This window comes from Schistocerca cancellata, chromosome 1 (assembly GCF_023864275.1).
Source record: "Schistocerca cancellata isolate TAMUIC-IGC-003103 chromosome 1, iqSchCanc2.1, whole genome shotgun sequence".
Taxonomy (NCBI): domain Eukaryota; kingdom Metazoa; phylum Arthropoda; class Insecta; order Orthoptera; family Acrididae; genus Schistocerca; species Schistocerca cancellata.
This window is the reverse complement of record NC_064626.1, coordinates 672,310,525-672,325,591: the sequence shown is the minus strand read 5'-3', so window position 1 is coordinate 672,325,591 and position 15,067 is coordinate 672,310,525. Positions and strand designations below refer to the sequence as shown.

The 15,067-nt window shown below is 41.5% G+C and overlaps 1 protein-coding gene across 3 annotated transcripts in view; it reads right to left on the bottom strand.

Annotated features, from left to right (window-relative positions):
- The window catches only part of LOC126183932 (RNA helicase aquarius), a 336,087-nt gene that overhangs the window by 194,167 nt on the left and 126,853 nt on the right, over positions 1-15,067 (bottom strand). For all 3 annotated transcript variants that reach the window (XM_049926283.1, XM_049926297.1, XM_049926289.1), the window contains 2 exons: positions 9,268-9,381; positions 7,664-7,767 (listed from right to left, as the gene is read on the bottom strand). In XM_049926283.1, coding sequence (XP_049782240.1) covers positions 7,664-7,767; positions 9,268-9,381 — 218 coding nt within the window. The remainder of the gene's footprint in view (positions 1-7,663; positions 7,768-9,267; positions 9,382-15,067) is intronic.

Genomic DNA, 15,067 nt, shown 5'->3' with positions numbered 1-15,067 from the left:
TCATCTCCTACCTTCCAAACTTTACAGAAGCTCTCCTGCGAAGGTTCACAGGAGAGCTTCTGTAAAGTTTGGAAGGTAGGAGACGAGATACTGGCAGAAGTAAAGCTGTGAGTACCGGGCGTGAGTCGTGCTTCGGTAGCTCAGTTGGTAGAGCACTTGCCCGCGAAAGGCAAAGGTCCCGAGTTCGAGTCTCGGTCGGGCACACAGTTTTAATCCGCCAGGAAGTTTCATATCAGCGCACACTCCGCTGCAGAGTGAAAATCTCATTCTGGAAACATCCCCCAGGCTGTGGCTAAGCCATGTCTCCACAATATCCTTTCTTTCAGGAGTGCTAGTTCTGCAAGGTTCGCAGGAGAGCTTCTGTAAAGTTTGGAAGGTAGGAGACGAGATACTGGCAGAAGTAAAGCTGTGAGTACCGGGCGTGAGTCGTGCTTCGGTAGCTCAGTTGGTAGAGCACTTGCCCACGAAAGGCAAAGGTCCCGAGTTCGAGTCTCGGTCGGGCACACAGTTTTAATCTGCCAGGAAGTTTCATATCAGCGCACACTCCGCTGCAGAGTGAAAATCTCATTATGTCTATGGTATTTGTCGACTCTGAGAAAACTTTTGACAATGTTGAGTGGATTACACTCTTTGAAGTTCTGAAGGTAGCAGGGATAAAATGCATGGAGTGAAAGGCTATTTATAACTTGTATGGAAACCAGACAGCAGTTATGACATTGAGAGGCATTAGGGGGAAGCAGTGGTTGAGAAAAGAGTGAGGCAGGTTTGTGATCTATCCCTGATGATATTCCTTCAGTACATGAGTAAGCAGTAAAGGAAACCAAAGAAAAATTTGGAGAAGGAATTATGGTTCAGAGAAGAGATATAAAAACTTTGAACTTTGTCAACGACATTGTAATTCTGTCAGAAACTGCAAAGAACTTGGAAGAGCAGCTGAACAGAATAAAAAATGTCTTGACAGGAGGATATAAGATGAGCGTCAACGAAAATGGACTGTAGTTGAATAAAATCAGCTATACAGAGGAAATTGGATTAGGAAATGAGATGCTAAAAGGAATAGAAGAGTTTTGCTATTCAGGCAGTAAAATAACTGACGATAACTAAAGAAGAGAGAAAATAAAATGTAAACTGGAAACAGCTAGAACTGCTACTTGGACAGCAAAATACTTATGATGGCTGAAGTAGAGAGGATATAAAATGCAAACTGCCAACAGCAAGAAAAGCTGTTCTGAAGAAGAGAATATGGACTTAAGAGTTAGGAAGTCTTTTCTGAAGATTTTTGTCTGGAGTGTAGCCTTGTATGGAAGTGAAACGTGGGCAATAAACAGTTCAGACAACAAAAGAATTGAATCTTTTGAAACAGGCTATAGAAGAATGCTGAAGATTAGCTGGGTAGATCATATAACTAATGAGAAGGTGTTGGCAGGAATTGAGGAGAAAAGAAATTTGTGGCACAACTTGACTAAATGAAGCAATTGTTTGATATGACACATTCTGAGACATCAAGGGATCACCAATTTAGTACTGGAGGGAAGTGTGGGGAGCAAAATTTGTAGAGGGAGACCAAGAGAGGAATACAGTAACCATATTCAAAAGGATGTAGGCTGCGGTAGTTATTTGGAGATGAAGAGGCTTGCACACAATACGGTAACATAGAGAACTGAATCAAACCATTTTTCGGACTGAAGACTACACCACCACCACCACCACCAACAACAACAACAACAACAACAACAACAACAGGTTTGATCGACATACAAGTATTATGGAAATGTTTTGTGAACTTAAATGGAAACCATGCTGGACAGATGAGGTTCTTTTCTTGAAGCACTACTAAGAAATAATCTTCCTGGCAAATTAAAACTGTGCGATAGACCAAGACTCAAACTCAGGACCTTTGCCTTTCTTGAGCTGTGTGCTATTGACCTAGCAATACAAGCATGGCTCACGGCCTGTCTTCATAGCTTTATTTCCCCCAGTACCTCATCTCTTATTTTCCACCTTTAATCTGCCACCCAAAGGGACGATCATAGAGGTAATACAAGTGTATGCACCGCAGGCGGGTTGCACTTCTGAGGAGAAGCAAGAGTTTGAAGAGGAAATGCAGAAGCAGATGGGAAGGAGGAATGTGATAGTAATGGGGGATTTAAACACACACATTGGATGAGAAAGACAAGGCTGCGAAAGTGTGCTTGGACCAGAGGGGTTGGAGCTGCCGAAATGAGGAAGGTGAAAGACTATTGGAGTTCTGTCAAAGGAGTGACTTGCCGGTTGGGTTCAAAATGGCTCTAAGCACTATGGGACTTTAAATCTGAGGTCAACAGTCCCTCAGACTTAGAACTACTTACACCTAACTAACCTAAGGATATCACATACATCCACGCCCAAGGCAGGATTCGTACCTACGACCGTAGCAGCAGTGTGGTTCCAGACTGAAGTGCCTAGAACTGCTCGGCCACAGTGGCTGCCTCCTGGTTGAGAACTCTTGGTTCAGGAAAAAGGAGAGCCACAAGATTACCTGGTACAGTCAAGACTTAAAGAGAAAGTCGATAGTTGACTACTTGCTGTACGATAGTGAGATGAATAGGATCATCACTGACGTTAAGCTAATACTATCAGAGGCCTTGGATAGCAATCACCATTTGCAGGTAAAGAACCTGAGAGGGACTATATAAGGGTACGGAAGTTGAAGGAGGAAGAAAGCAGGCTACAGCACCTACAAGTAGTAAAGGAAAGCATCCCAAAGGATGAACCAAAAACGGTAGGAAAGGAATGGGGTAGATTCAAGGGAACATTAGTAAGTGCGCAGAAGCAGTATGTGGAAGGACAAGCAACAAAAAGAGATGGAAAGAAACACCCTGGTGGAATGATAAAACAAAGGATATAGTACAGAAGAAGAATAGAGCCTTTAGGGTATGGTTCCAGAAGAGAGCAGTAGAGACAAGAGAAGAGTGTCAGGCAAGAAAGAAATAAGCAAAAAGAGTGGTGGTGGAGGAAAGAAGAAAGTGGATGGAACAGTGGACCAGAATGATGGAGGAGGATATTGAAGGTTCAAAAAAGGTGTTATATGGGGTGATTAAAAGTAAGAGAAAGAACAGTATGACAGATTATGCTCGAATGGTGAGCAAAAGTGGACAAGGGGTAGAGAATAAGGAAGAACTCAAGAATATGTGGAAGGAGTATTTTGAAGAACTCCTGAACTCGAATGGAAACCTGAACGAGGAGGAACAAGCCGAGGAACAGCAAATAGAAAAAAGACCTTACATGGGGAAAAGTGGAAGAGGCACTGGGCAAGATGAAGGAAGGGAAGTCTCCAGGTCTGGATGAGCTAAGTGTAGAGATGGTAAGAGCAGCACGAGAGGTGGGGATACAATGGCTATATCGAGTAATGAAAATTGTGAGGAGATGGAAGATGATCACAGAAGACTGGAAGAAGGGAATAATTGTCTCAATCTTTAAGAAGGAAACAGAAAAGAATGTAAGAGTTATTGGAGGATTACACTGATGAGCCACTGTGCAAAGATTTTTGAGAAAATTTTGGAAGCACGAATTCAGGCAAAATTAGGAGGGGGAATGAGAGAAGAGCAACATGGCTTCAGAACAGGAAGGTCCACAGTGGATCTAATTTTTGCTGTAAGACAACTGCAGGAACAGCACTATGAATATGGAATAGATCTACTAATGACCTTACTGGACACTGAAAAAGTGTATAATAGTGTACGTAGAAGCAAACTGTGGAAAGCCCTGGAGAACAGAGGAGTAGCAAAACAGATTATTTGGAGGAAATGTACCATGGAAGTGTGAGCTGTGTGAAAGTGGGATGAGAGAGATCAGCTTGGATTGAACAGAAGAATGGCCTGAGGCAGGGAAGTGCACTTTCACCATTAATCTTCATTGTAGTGATGGATGATATAATGGGTACAGTAGCACAAGTAATTGGTGACAGGAAGATGAAAGCTATGGTGTTTGCAGATGACCTGATGATTTGGGGGAATGCAGAGGAGGAAGTACAAGAGCAGTTGGATGTATGGGAACGAACAGTATGAGAATATGGGATGAAATTTAGTATAAGTGAGAGTCAGATGATTATCACAACAAGAAAGAAGGAGAGAGGAACAAACTGGAATAACAACTGGTGGGGAACAATTGAGGAGCGTGGAGAGTTTCAAGTACCTAGGAAGCCTGATACAGGAAGACGGAATAAATGACAGAGAAATAAACGAGCGGCCGAGAAAAGCACAAGAATTTTGGAAGAGTGTCAGAAGCCTGATATGGAGCAAGGATGTACCCCAAATCAGTAAAAAGGTTATATACCTGTCATACTACGTCCCAATCCTGACATGTGCATCAGAAACCTGGGTTAAGAAAGGAAGAGAGAAATGCAAAGTACAAGCTAGTGAGATTAAATTCTTGAGAAACAGTACTGGAGTGACAAAGATAGACAGGTTAAGAAATGAGAGGATGAGAGAGTTAATGAAGTTGAAACCATTACAGGAAGAGAGAGAGAAATCAAGGCTGAGATGGTACAGATACATTAAGAGAATGGAGGAAAAGCGGATACACGAAAAGAGGATACACGAGATGAAACTGGAAGGAAAGAGACGAAGAGGAAGACCGAGAGACAGATATCTGAATGGAGTAGAGGAATGCGTCCAGAAGAAAGGAGAAGACTGGACCAAGGTGAAGACTGAGAGATGGTGGCAAGACAGAAGACAATGGAGAAGCCTATGTTCCATACAGACCCAGCCAGAGGCAGGAAACTGTCCAAGATGATGACAATGATGAATCTGCCATGAAAATTCGTATCAGTGCACATTCCACTTGAGAGTGAAAATTTAATACTAGAAACATCCCCAGGCTGTGTTTAGATCATGTTTCCACAATATCCTTTCTTCCAGAAGAACTAGTCTTGCAAGTTCCGCAGGAGACCTTCCATGGCATGTGGAAGGTAGGATATGAGGTACTAGTGGAAATAAAACTGAGGACGAGTCACGAGTCATGCTTGGGTAGCTCATTCGCTAGAGCATTTGCTTGTGAAATGCAACAGTCCGGAGTTTGAGTATCAGTCCAGCACACAGTTTTAATTTCCCAGGAAGTTTCATATCAGTGCACAATCAGTTGTAGAGTGAAAGTTTCATACTGACGACACCCCGAGGCTGCTTCTAAGCCATGTCTCTGCAATATCCTTTCTTCCAGGTGTGCTAGTCTTGCAAGTTTTGCAGGAGAGATTCTGAGAAGTCTGGAAGGTAGGATGTACTGTCAGACACAACACTGTGAGGAAGGGTTGTGAGTTGTGCTCAGGTAGCTCAGATGGTAGAGCACTTGTCTGCGAAAGGCAAAGGTCCCGAGCTCAATTCTCAGTCCGGCACACAGTTTTAATCTGCCAGGAAGTTTCATATCAACAAACACTCCAATACAGAGTGAAAATTTCATTCTGGACTATTGAGAAAGTTTAAGAGTACCAACTTTTGCAGCTGACTGCAGAATGATTCTACTGCCAACAACATATATCTTGCGTGAGCATATAAACAGTCTTTTTTCCCCACTCTATTTATGAGTTGAAGAAGAAGGGGAATGACATGTTACCCTCCACCGTGCAACCTTCGATGGCTCGTGCAGTACATGTGTATACACAGATGTACAAGCAAAGCTTATATGATTGGTAGTGCATTCTGAATAATGGCTCAAAACCAACTCATGGCAACAAATGAAATAAATAAAATATAATAAAGCATTGTTTAAATCAGGAGTTATGCTGCTATGGTTTGCAGGCAAGATCCGGTATGCGACATCAGCTGACTTGGCTCCTCAACTGTACTTGAATTTGCTTGATAAAACATATAGAACATGAGAAGTATCTGTCCTACTGCAGGCGTTACTAGGACTACATGCAGCCGTTAAACCTGACACTGGAGCTTCTGCAGCAGAATTCATGAATGGTGAACACTCAGACTGCCTTCAGAAGTTTTTGAGTAACAACGTGGTCACCCATCTGCTATCACACTACTTCAGCAAGTCAATAATTCCATTTCTAAACTTTGTCTATCGTCAGCATCCTGACATCATCCGGATATCCTTGTACATAAGGATCTACAGATATGCTCTTGGATCATGTTGCATACAAGTCAAATCACCATCACACACACTGTAGATGGGCCCTTGTCCCATTTTGTCCTGTGTGAAATTCATCGGGCAACATGCACTCAATCACCATCAGTTCCAAGCTTTTCTTGAAGAAATTGATTCTGATTTCTGTGACTTGCGCTATCACACAGCAGTGAGGTGTCTCAGCTGCGGTTAAGGCCCGTTTCATTTTTACAAGTTCCAAAATGAAATAGATGTCTTTTTTTCTCACTGAAAAAGAGAGCTGATCCACAGCTGTCAGATCCTGGCTGGCCATCAATGTTGTCATTTTTGGTCGACATCACTTCTCACCTCAATGAACTGAACTTTTAACTTTAGGAATAGAATAATCTCGTCTGTGGTCTCTACAGAATCAACAAAGAATACGAAGCACAGTTGGAAGGAGAAGGCTTTTCTCATTTTCATTTCAAAGAGTTTTGTGCTAAAATACATGAAGATGTATTCATTTTCTGAAAAAAACAAAATATTTTTGACTTGAAGAAGCATTTTTGCAGAGATTTTTATTTCAGATCCTGACAGAACTGAGAGTGACATTCTTCAGTTCCAGAACCCATTGGATTGTAACCTTGATGATGTGCCAGTTAAACTACAGTTCGAGTTGGTACATATCAGCTGGATACAAAAGAAATAAAACTGCTCAAATTACCAATTAACTATTTGTTATGGAATATAATTGTTTTTGACCTGTAACTATCTTTATCAGATAGCCAAGTTTAATCAAAAGTGATCAGTTCCTAATGTGAAGGCAGTCACCATTAATTGAACACTGGTAGTTACACAGATTTGAAGCATCAGTCTTGTTTCTTCTGTGTAAGATCTTATACCTGACATTTTCTACAACAGCACAAAAACACACATGTAGTAAACTGTTTCTTCAGCCAGAAAAATATCAATTTTCATAAAGAGTAAAGAACATTTCAAGGTTGAAAAAACAGTTGCACATTGATATGCACGATAAACATCACCTTAGTAATGTAACGAGCCTTGTTTCGATTGTGACAGGTTAACAGTCAGACTTTTTTCCATGTAATAAATTCATACTGATTAACCGCCTTCATTATGACAATTGATTTCCATTTGCTGAGAGGACTAAGATATGTGCAGTGAAGAGGTGCAATGGGAAAAGCAAATGGTTACTTTTGCATAAGGCATTCATTACAAAAATGATACACTGTACTTGCATAAAAGACATTTCATGACATACTAGCTGTATATGTATATAATGCAGAGGTAACTACCCTTCCTCAAATATAATGTATTTCATTCTAGTTGACCAGTAGCTATTTACCAAAATAGGCTAGTAAAGTGCAACACCCTAAAAATATCAATGTAACATAGATGTGAAAAATTCTGAATCAGCCTGCATTAAAATTCTGACTTTGATAATAATCAATAGTCTTTTAATTAGCATGTATTTATTTCATCACATATCTGTATACAAATTGCTACATAGAAACTGCTATTACTAGTTTAATTAAATTTCAAATATCCAAAAGATGAAAACAAAAAATATACCAACCTCAAAGAACCAAAATGTTTTAACAAAGAATCCCTTGTATCAACACTTGCAACATTTGCAAGAGAAAAACTTCTGAGTTCTGGAAATTTTGCAAATGCAGCCTTCTGCAAAAAAATGAAGTTCAAGAAGAAATTAAATATAATTTGTACACATATGCACTGGTAAATTGCAAACACATAAATAATTCAGTACCATCTGTATTATTCTCTTTTATTGGTTCTCTATGTGCATTACGATTTTTACACACATCACATAGCTGGCCCAAATCATTTTTGAAAGAAGATTGTTACATGGTCTATATATCACACTTAATAATGGCATTTGTTAAGAAAATCAGGACTGTGGATTACCACTGCATTATTTATCCTGTTACACTAGTGTGCCTGAAAATGAGGATGACATGCCTGTTCACATACAGTTTTTACAGTATTTTGTATTTCATAGAGTGAAACTGAGATGTATTAGTGAAAGGTGAGAATCACAATGAGGAAGATAGCTGTGAAGGGTAGCACTTCACCCTTTATGTCTATAATGAGTAATAATAACAAGATAAGTAAATAGGTCAAGAAAACACCTGTACTAGCATTATCAGTAAGACACAGTTTTTGAGTAGTGTCAGCCCCATTTATTTCTTCATTTTAATTTTCTTATCTCTTTCATCCCACTCATAGTCCTCATTTGCTAGATTCTTTCATTTTTTTCTGCTCATGCTTTTCACTTCTGATATACATCACTTTATATTGATTTGTAACTTTTCATCCTGTCTTGACAACCGCCCTCTTCCTCACATAACAGTATCAGAGAAAGTAAGTAAACTGTTCATTATTTCAAGAGCAAATGCCATAATTGTTTATATATTTCTCACACTGTGAGAAACGACAGTCAATGACTTCTCGGAAAAATGTTTGCCTTATCTACACAACCATGATTGTACCCAAGCATGCAACTCTTTGTCCGAGGCAAACTGGTGACCACTAATCTCTCTCTTCAGGGGCCCAAAAATTTAGAAATCACATGGTGAGATACTGGGATTGTATGGAGGATGTGTAATGGCTTCCCAGCAAAACTTCTGCAGCATATTCGAAACAACTAGCAGGCCCATGCTGCCAAGAGTGTTTAGATTACATTGCAGAAGTTTTGCTGGCAAACACTTACACTTCTTATATACAGTCCCAATATCTCACCATGTGTTTTCCATATTTTTGGAGCCCTGAAGAAAGACATTCATGGCCACTGATTTGCTTCAGATAAAGAAGTGCACACCTGGGCACAATCATGGTTCTGTACTAATACATTAACTGAATATAAAGAAAACAGTAACATAAGAGAGGCTTATTTAGTCAATAATTCTTGACCATGCTTGTTCAATGCAAAAATTTATTATAGATATGAATATTCTGAAGCATATGACAGTCTTATTCTGTGACCAGTTTTCCCTTGCCCATGTTACTTGCTTAATTGTTTCTGAAAGCTACACTGACAAAATGGAACCACAAACATTTAAATACATACTAAAATTCCAAGAAGCCTTCTGAGATGTCTGACTGATACATGAAGTGCTACCTGAAAGGCTTGCATCTAATATCAACAGTTAGAAGACTTACCTGTAATGATGTTATTTTTGAGTAATGCTGCTGAGTCATATCGTGGTCAGTTAATGGATCCCCAGTTGAATCACTTATCTCAAAGCGTGAATAAAACTTCAGCATATCAAGCAACTGAAACAACACAACAAAAGTGTGAGCTGTAAAGTGAGAAATCTATGAAACATGAAAGACAAATGAATCTCACTTATCTTTTTCACCGTACATTAATTTTATAGGAACATTTTCCATTATTATTCTTAGATGAATGTGCCAAAATTCACATAAAAAAGTGTAGAACACCTTCACACAGATCAATAAAAAATTTTGTCATAATCTAAAATTAGAGAGCAAGTGATCATTTAAATTAACAGCTGTCCTCTTGTCATAATACAACATACTCTGTGTAAAAATGAGTCATTCACAGACTAATGGCTACTCCCACACGAGTATAAGTTCACACATACAAGAACAACACCCTAATAGACAGGTTAAGGTTACTCCACAGCCTAAGAGTAGCACAGAGGCACCACAGTCAAACAGTTGTTTAGACACATCTTTCGTCAATTATTATTCTTCACCACCTGTTGCACCTCCCCAAACCCACTCCAAATGAAGTGTGAAATACACAGCACATCATAAATCATCATATTGTATCACATTACAATCCCTGCAAGTCTCCAAACCTGCCATATCTACTTGTTCTATATATTCCCCCCGTCATTGTACCAGCCTAAGGGTGACAGGTATATTTTGCTTCGTCTACTCTGCAAGTCAGATTTATTGTGGTACTTGTAGTATAAAAGAAGATAATAATTTTGTTAGTTCAATAATCCCTAGCCTGATCTCATCACTTCACAATCACATTTGTTTCGATATTAATTAGAATAAAGTGGTTTCCTGCATAATGTTCAGTTTGATTAGCTGAGAACATATTATGACAGCCTTGATCTGAGCACTGCTCTGTTCAGCGGGCAAATCAGGAAATGGTCACTGCAGCGTAAGTCATCTACGCATTTCCCACCATTGAGTAATGGGTTGTAGGTCAGAAAGAAACATGGAAGATCAATGGAGGCCTTGTTCCAGTATTGAATTAGTTACTATGCATCATGTTCAAAAGCCATACAGCATATACTAACAAACCAAGTGAAGTGGCACAGTGTTTAAGGCAGTAAACTCTTTATTTGGGAGAAGCAGTGTTCAAATCCCTGTACAGCTATGTCCAGTGAAAAAGGAGATGAGACCTTAGTGACAAGCTTAAAGTAAGTGTATATAAAAACACTCTCTATTAAAAAAGTAAAACAGGATGTGCTGTTTGGACATCATCACTTTACAGAGGAGACAAAGTGTTGTCAAGCTTCAGCGTTTTGTTTTCCACTGAGCACCAAAGTCAGAGCACTCGGATGTGAATAAGGGCACCAACAGATGGGTGTCACAACGATAATGGGGTGATACTCCTGCCTGAGGATGTCAGCATAGGGTAATAGATTTCCTTTAAGAATGGTGAAGGGAAGATCACAGTGTGGTTGTGGATCCCTTTATGGTACATCTTATTCGTAGCGTTCATAGTGAGCTATTCCTTGTTACAAGCCTCCAACAGCTGAAAATATAAGATCAACACCAAGTTAAAGCCCGGTATCCATATCTCCAGGGTTCCCATTTCTGTAGCTTTCTTTGCTAATCAGTCTGCAAAATAATTTCCCAGAATCTCTACATCACTTTGGGTCTAAATGAACGCAAAACGAACAGGTTCTGAGTACACTGTGACTTACAGCCTGAACACTGTTTAGGGAGTCACTACAAATTGTGATATTTTCCTGAGTGTGAGTAGAAGTATAAAGGACAGCGTGGATAATGATATTAGTTCTGCAGCAAAATCCTACACTCAGGCAGCACTGAGTGTTATTCGTGGCTCTTAGAATAAAGAGACAGCCTGTGTGATCATCAAACATTTAGCCATTACTACTGATCGCTGCCGAGCCAGGAAATTCTCCAAGAACTGAGAGAAATGAACAGTGGAATGCAGGAGAGTCTACAGTTTCCTTTGGTCTGATGGAAACACACAGCCTCAATTTGAATGATGTACACAGCACGAGGAGTTCACAAAATGAGCTGCCCGTTGCAAAGGAAAAGTTCTCGATGTGGATGAATGAATCTTTGTTGGTATAAGTGCATAACACTTGTTTTCACAGTGTCCAACTGGAAAGCTTGGATGAGGGTCTAGGATCATGCTTCCCTGATGGCATCTTGCAGCTGCATTCCAGTACATCTACATCTACATCTACATCTACATTTATACTCCGCAAGCCACCCAACGGTGTGTGGCGGAGGGCACTTTACGTGCCACTGTCATTATCTCCCTTTCCTGTTCCAGTCGCGTATGGTTCGCGGGAAGAACGACTGTCTGAAAGCCTCTGTGCGCGCTCTAATCTCTCTAATTTTACATTCGTGATCTCCTCGGGAGGTATAAGTAGGGGGAAGCAATATATTCGATACCTCATCCAGAAACGCACCCTCTCGAAACCTGGCGAGCAAGCTACACCGCGATGCAGAGCGCCTCTCTTGCAGAGTCTGCCACTTGAGTTTGTTAAACATCTCCGTAACGCTATCACGGTTACCAAATAACCCTGTGACGAAACGCGCCGCTCTTCTTCGGATCTTCTCTATCTCCTCCGTCAACCCGATCTGGTACGGATCCCACACTGATGAGCAATACTCAAGTATAGGTCGAACGAGTGTTTTGTAAGCCACCTCCTTTGTTGATGGACTACATTTTCTAAGGACCCTCCCAATGAATCTCAACCTGGTACCCGCCTTACCAACAATTAATTTTATATGATCATTCCACTTCAAATCGTTCCGCACGCATACTCCCAGATATTTTACAGAAGTAACTGCTACCAGTGTTTGTTCCGCTATCATATAATCATACAATAAAGGATCCTTCTTTCTATGTATTCGCAATACATTACATTTGTCTATGTTAAGGGTCAGTTGCCACTCCCTGCACCAAGTGCCTATCCGCTGCAGATCTTCCTGCATTTCGCTACAATTTTCTAATGCTGCAACTTCTCTGTATACTACAGCATCATCCACGAAAAGCCGCATGGAACTTCCGACACTATCTACTAGGTCATTTATATATATTGTGAAAAGCAATGGTCCCATAACACTCCCCTGTGGCACGCCAGAGGTTACTTTAACGTCTGTAGATGTCTCTCCATTGAGAACAACATGCTGTGTTCTGTTTGCTAAAAACTCTTCAATCCAGCCACACAGCTGGTCTGATATTCCGTAGGCTCTTACTTTGTTTATCAGGCGACAGTGCGGAACTGTATCGAACGCCTTCCGGAAGTCAAGGAAAATGGCATCTACCTGGGAGCCTGTATCTAATATTTTCTGGGTCTCATGAACAAATAAAGCGAGTTGGGTTTCACACGATCGCTGTTTCCGGAATCCATGTTGATTCCTACATAGTAGATTCTGAGTTTCCAAAAACGACATGATACTCGAGCAAAAGACATGTTCTAAAATTCTACAACAGATCGACGTCAGAGAGATAGGTCTATAGTTTTGCGCATCTGTTCGACGACCCTTCTTGAAGACTGGGACTACCTGTGCTCTTTTCCAATCGTTTGGAACCTTCCGTTCCTCTAGAGACTTGCGGTACACGGCTGTTAGAAGGGGGGCAAGTTCTTTCGCGTACTCTGTGTAGAATCGAATTGGTATCCCGTCAGGTCCAGTGGACTTTCCTCTGTTGAGTGATTCCAGTTGCTTTTCTATTCCTTGGACACTTATTTCAATGTCAGCCATTTTTTCGTTGGTGCGAGGATTTAGAGAAGGAACTGCAGTGCGGTCTTCCTCTGTGAAACAGCTTTGGAAAAAGGTGTTTAGTATTTCAGCTTTACGCTTGTCATCCTCTGTTTCAATGCCATCATCATCCCGGAGTGTCTGGACATGATGTTTCGAGCCACTTACTGATTTAACGTAAGACCAGAACTTCCTAGGATTTTCTGTCAAGTCGGTACCTAGTATTTTACTTTCGAATTCACTGAAGGCTTCACGCATAGCCCTCCTTACGCTAACTTTGACATCGTTTAGCTTCTGTTTGTCTGAGAGGTTTTGGCTGCGTTTAAACTTGGAGTGAAGCTCTCTTTGCTTTCGCAGTAGTTTCCTAACTTTGTTGTTGTACCACGGTGGGTTTTTCCCGTCCCTCACAGTTTTGCTCGGCACGTACCTGTCTAAAACGCATTTTACGATTGCCTTGAACTTTTTCCATAAACACTCAACATTGTCAGTGTCTGAACAGAAATTTTCGTTTTGATCTGTTAGGTAGTCTGAAATCTGCCTTCTATTACTCTTGCTAAACAGATAAACCTTCCTCCCTTTTTTTATATTCCTATTAACTTCCATATTCAGGGATGCTGCAACGGCCTTATGATCACTGATTCCCTGTTCTGCTCTTACAGAGTCGAAAAGTTCGGGTCTGTTTGTTATCAGTAGGTCCAAGGTGTTATCTCCACGAGTCGGTTCTCTGTTTAATTGCTCGAGGTAATTTTCGGATAGTGCACTCAGTATAATGTCACTCGATGCTCTGTCCCTACCACCCGTCCTAAACATCTGAGTGTTCCAGTCTATATCTGGTAAATTGAAATCTCCACCTAAGACCATAACATGCTGAGAAAATTTATGTGAAATGTATTCCAAATTTTCTCTCAGTTGTTCTGCCACTAATGCTGCTGAGTCGGGGGGTCGGTAAAAGGAGCCAATTATTAACCTAGCTCGGTTGTTGAGTGTAACCTCCACCCATAATAATTCACAGGAACTATCCACTTCTACTTCACTACAGGATAAACTACTACTAACAGCGACGAACACTCCACCACCGGTTGCATGCAATCTATCCTTTCTAAACACCGTCTGTGCCTTTGTAAAAATTTCGGCAGAATTTATCTCTGGCTTCAGCCAGCTTTCTGTACCTATAACGATTTCAGCTTCGGTGCTTTCTATCAGCGCTTGAAGTTCCGGTACTTTACCAACGCAGCTTCGACAGTTTACAATTACAATACCGATTGCTGCTTGGTCCCCGCATGTCCTGACTTTGCCCCGCACCCGTTGAGGCTGTTGCCCTTTCTGCACTTGCCCGAGGCCATCTAACCTAAAAAACCGCCCAGCCCACGCCACACAACCCCTGCTACCCGTGTAGCCGCTTGTTGCGTGTAGTGGACTCCTGACCTATCCAGCGGAACCCGAAACCCCACCACCCTATGGCGCAAGTCGAGGAATCTGCAGCCCACATTGTCACAGAACCGTCTCAGCCTCTGATTCAGACCCTCCACTCGGCTCTGTACCAAAGGTCCGCAGTCAGTCCTGTCGACGATGCTGCAGATGGTGAGCTCTGCTTTCATCCCGCTAGCGAGACTGGCAGTCTTCACCAAATCAGATAGCCGCCGGAAGCCAGAGAGGATTTCCTCCGATCCATAGCGACACACATCATTGGTGCCGACATGAGCGACCACCTGCAGATGGGTGCACCCTGTACCCTTCATGGCATCCGGAAGGACCCTTTCCACATCTGGAATGACTCCCCCCGGTATGCACACGGAGTGCACTTTGGTTTTCTTCCCCTCCCTTGCTGCCATATCCCTAAGGGGCCCCATTACGCGCCTCACGTTGGAGCTCCCAACTACCAGTAAGCCCACCCTCTGCGACTGCCCGGATCTTGCAGACTGAGGGGCAACCTCTGGAACAGGACAAGCAGCCATGTCAGGCTGAAGATCAGTATCAGCCTGAGACAGAGCCTGAAACCGGTTCGTCAGAC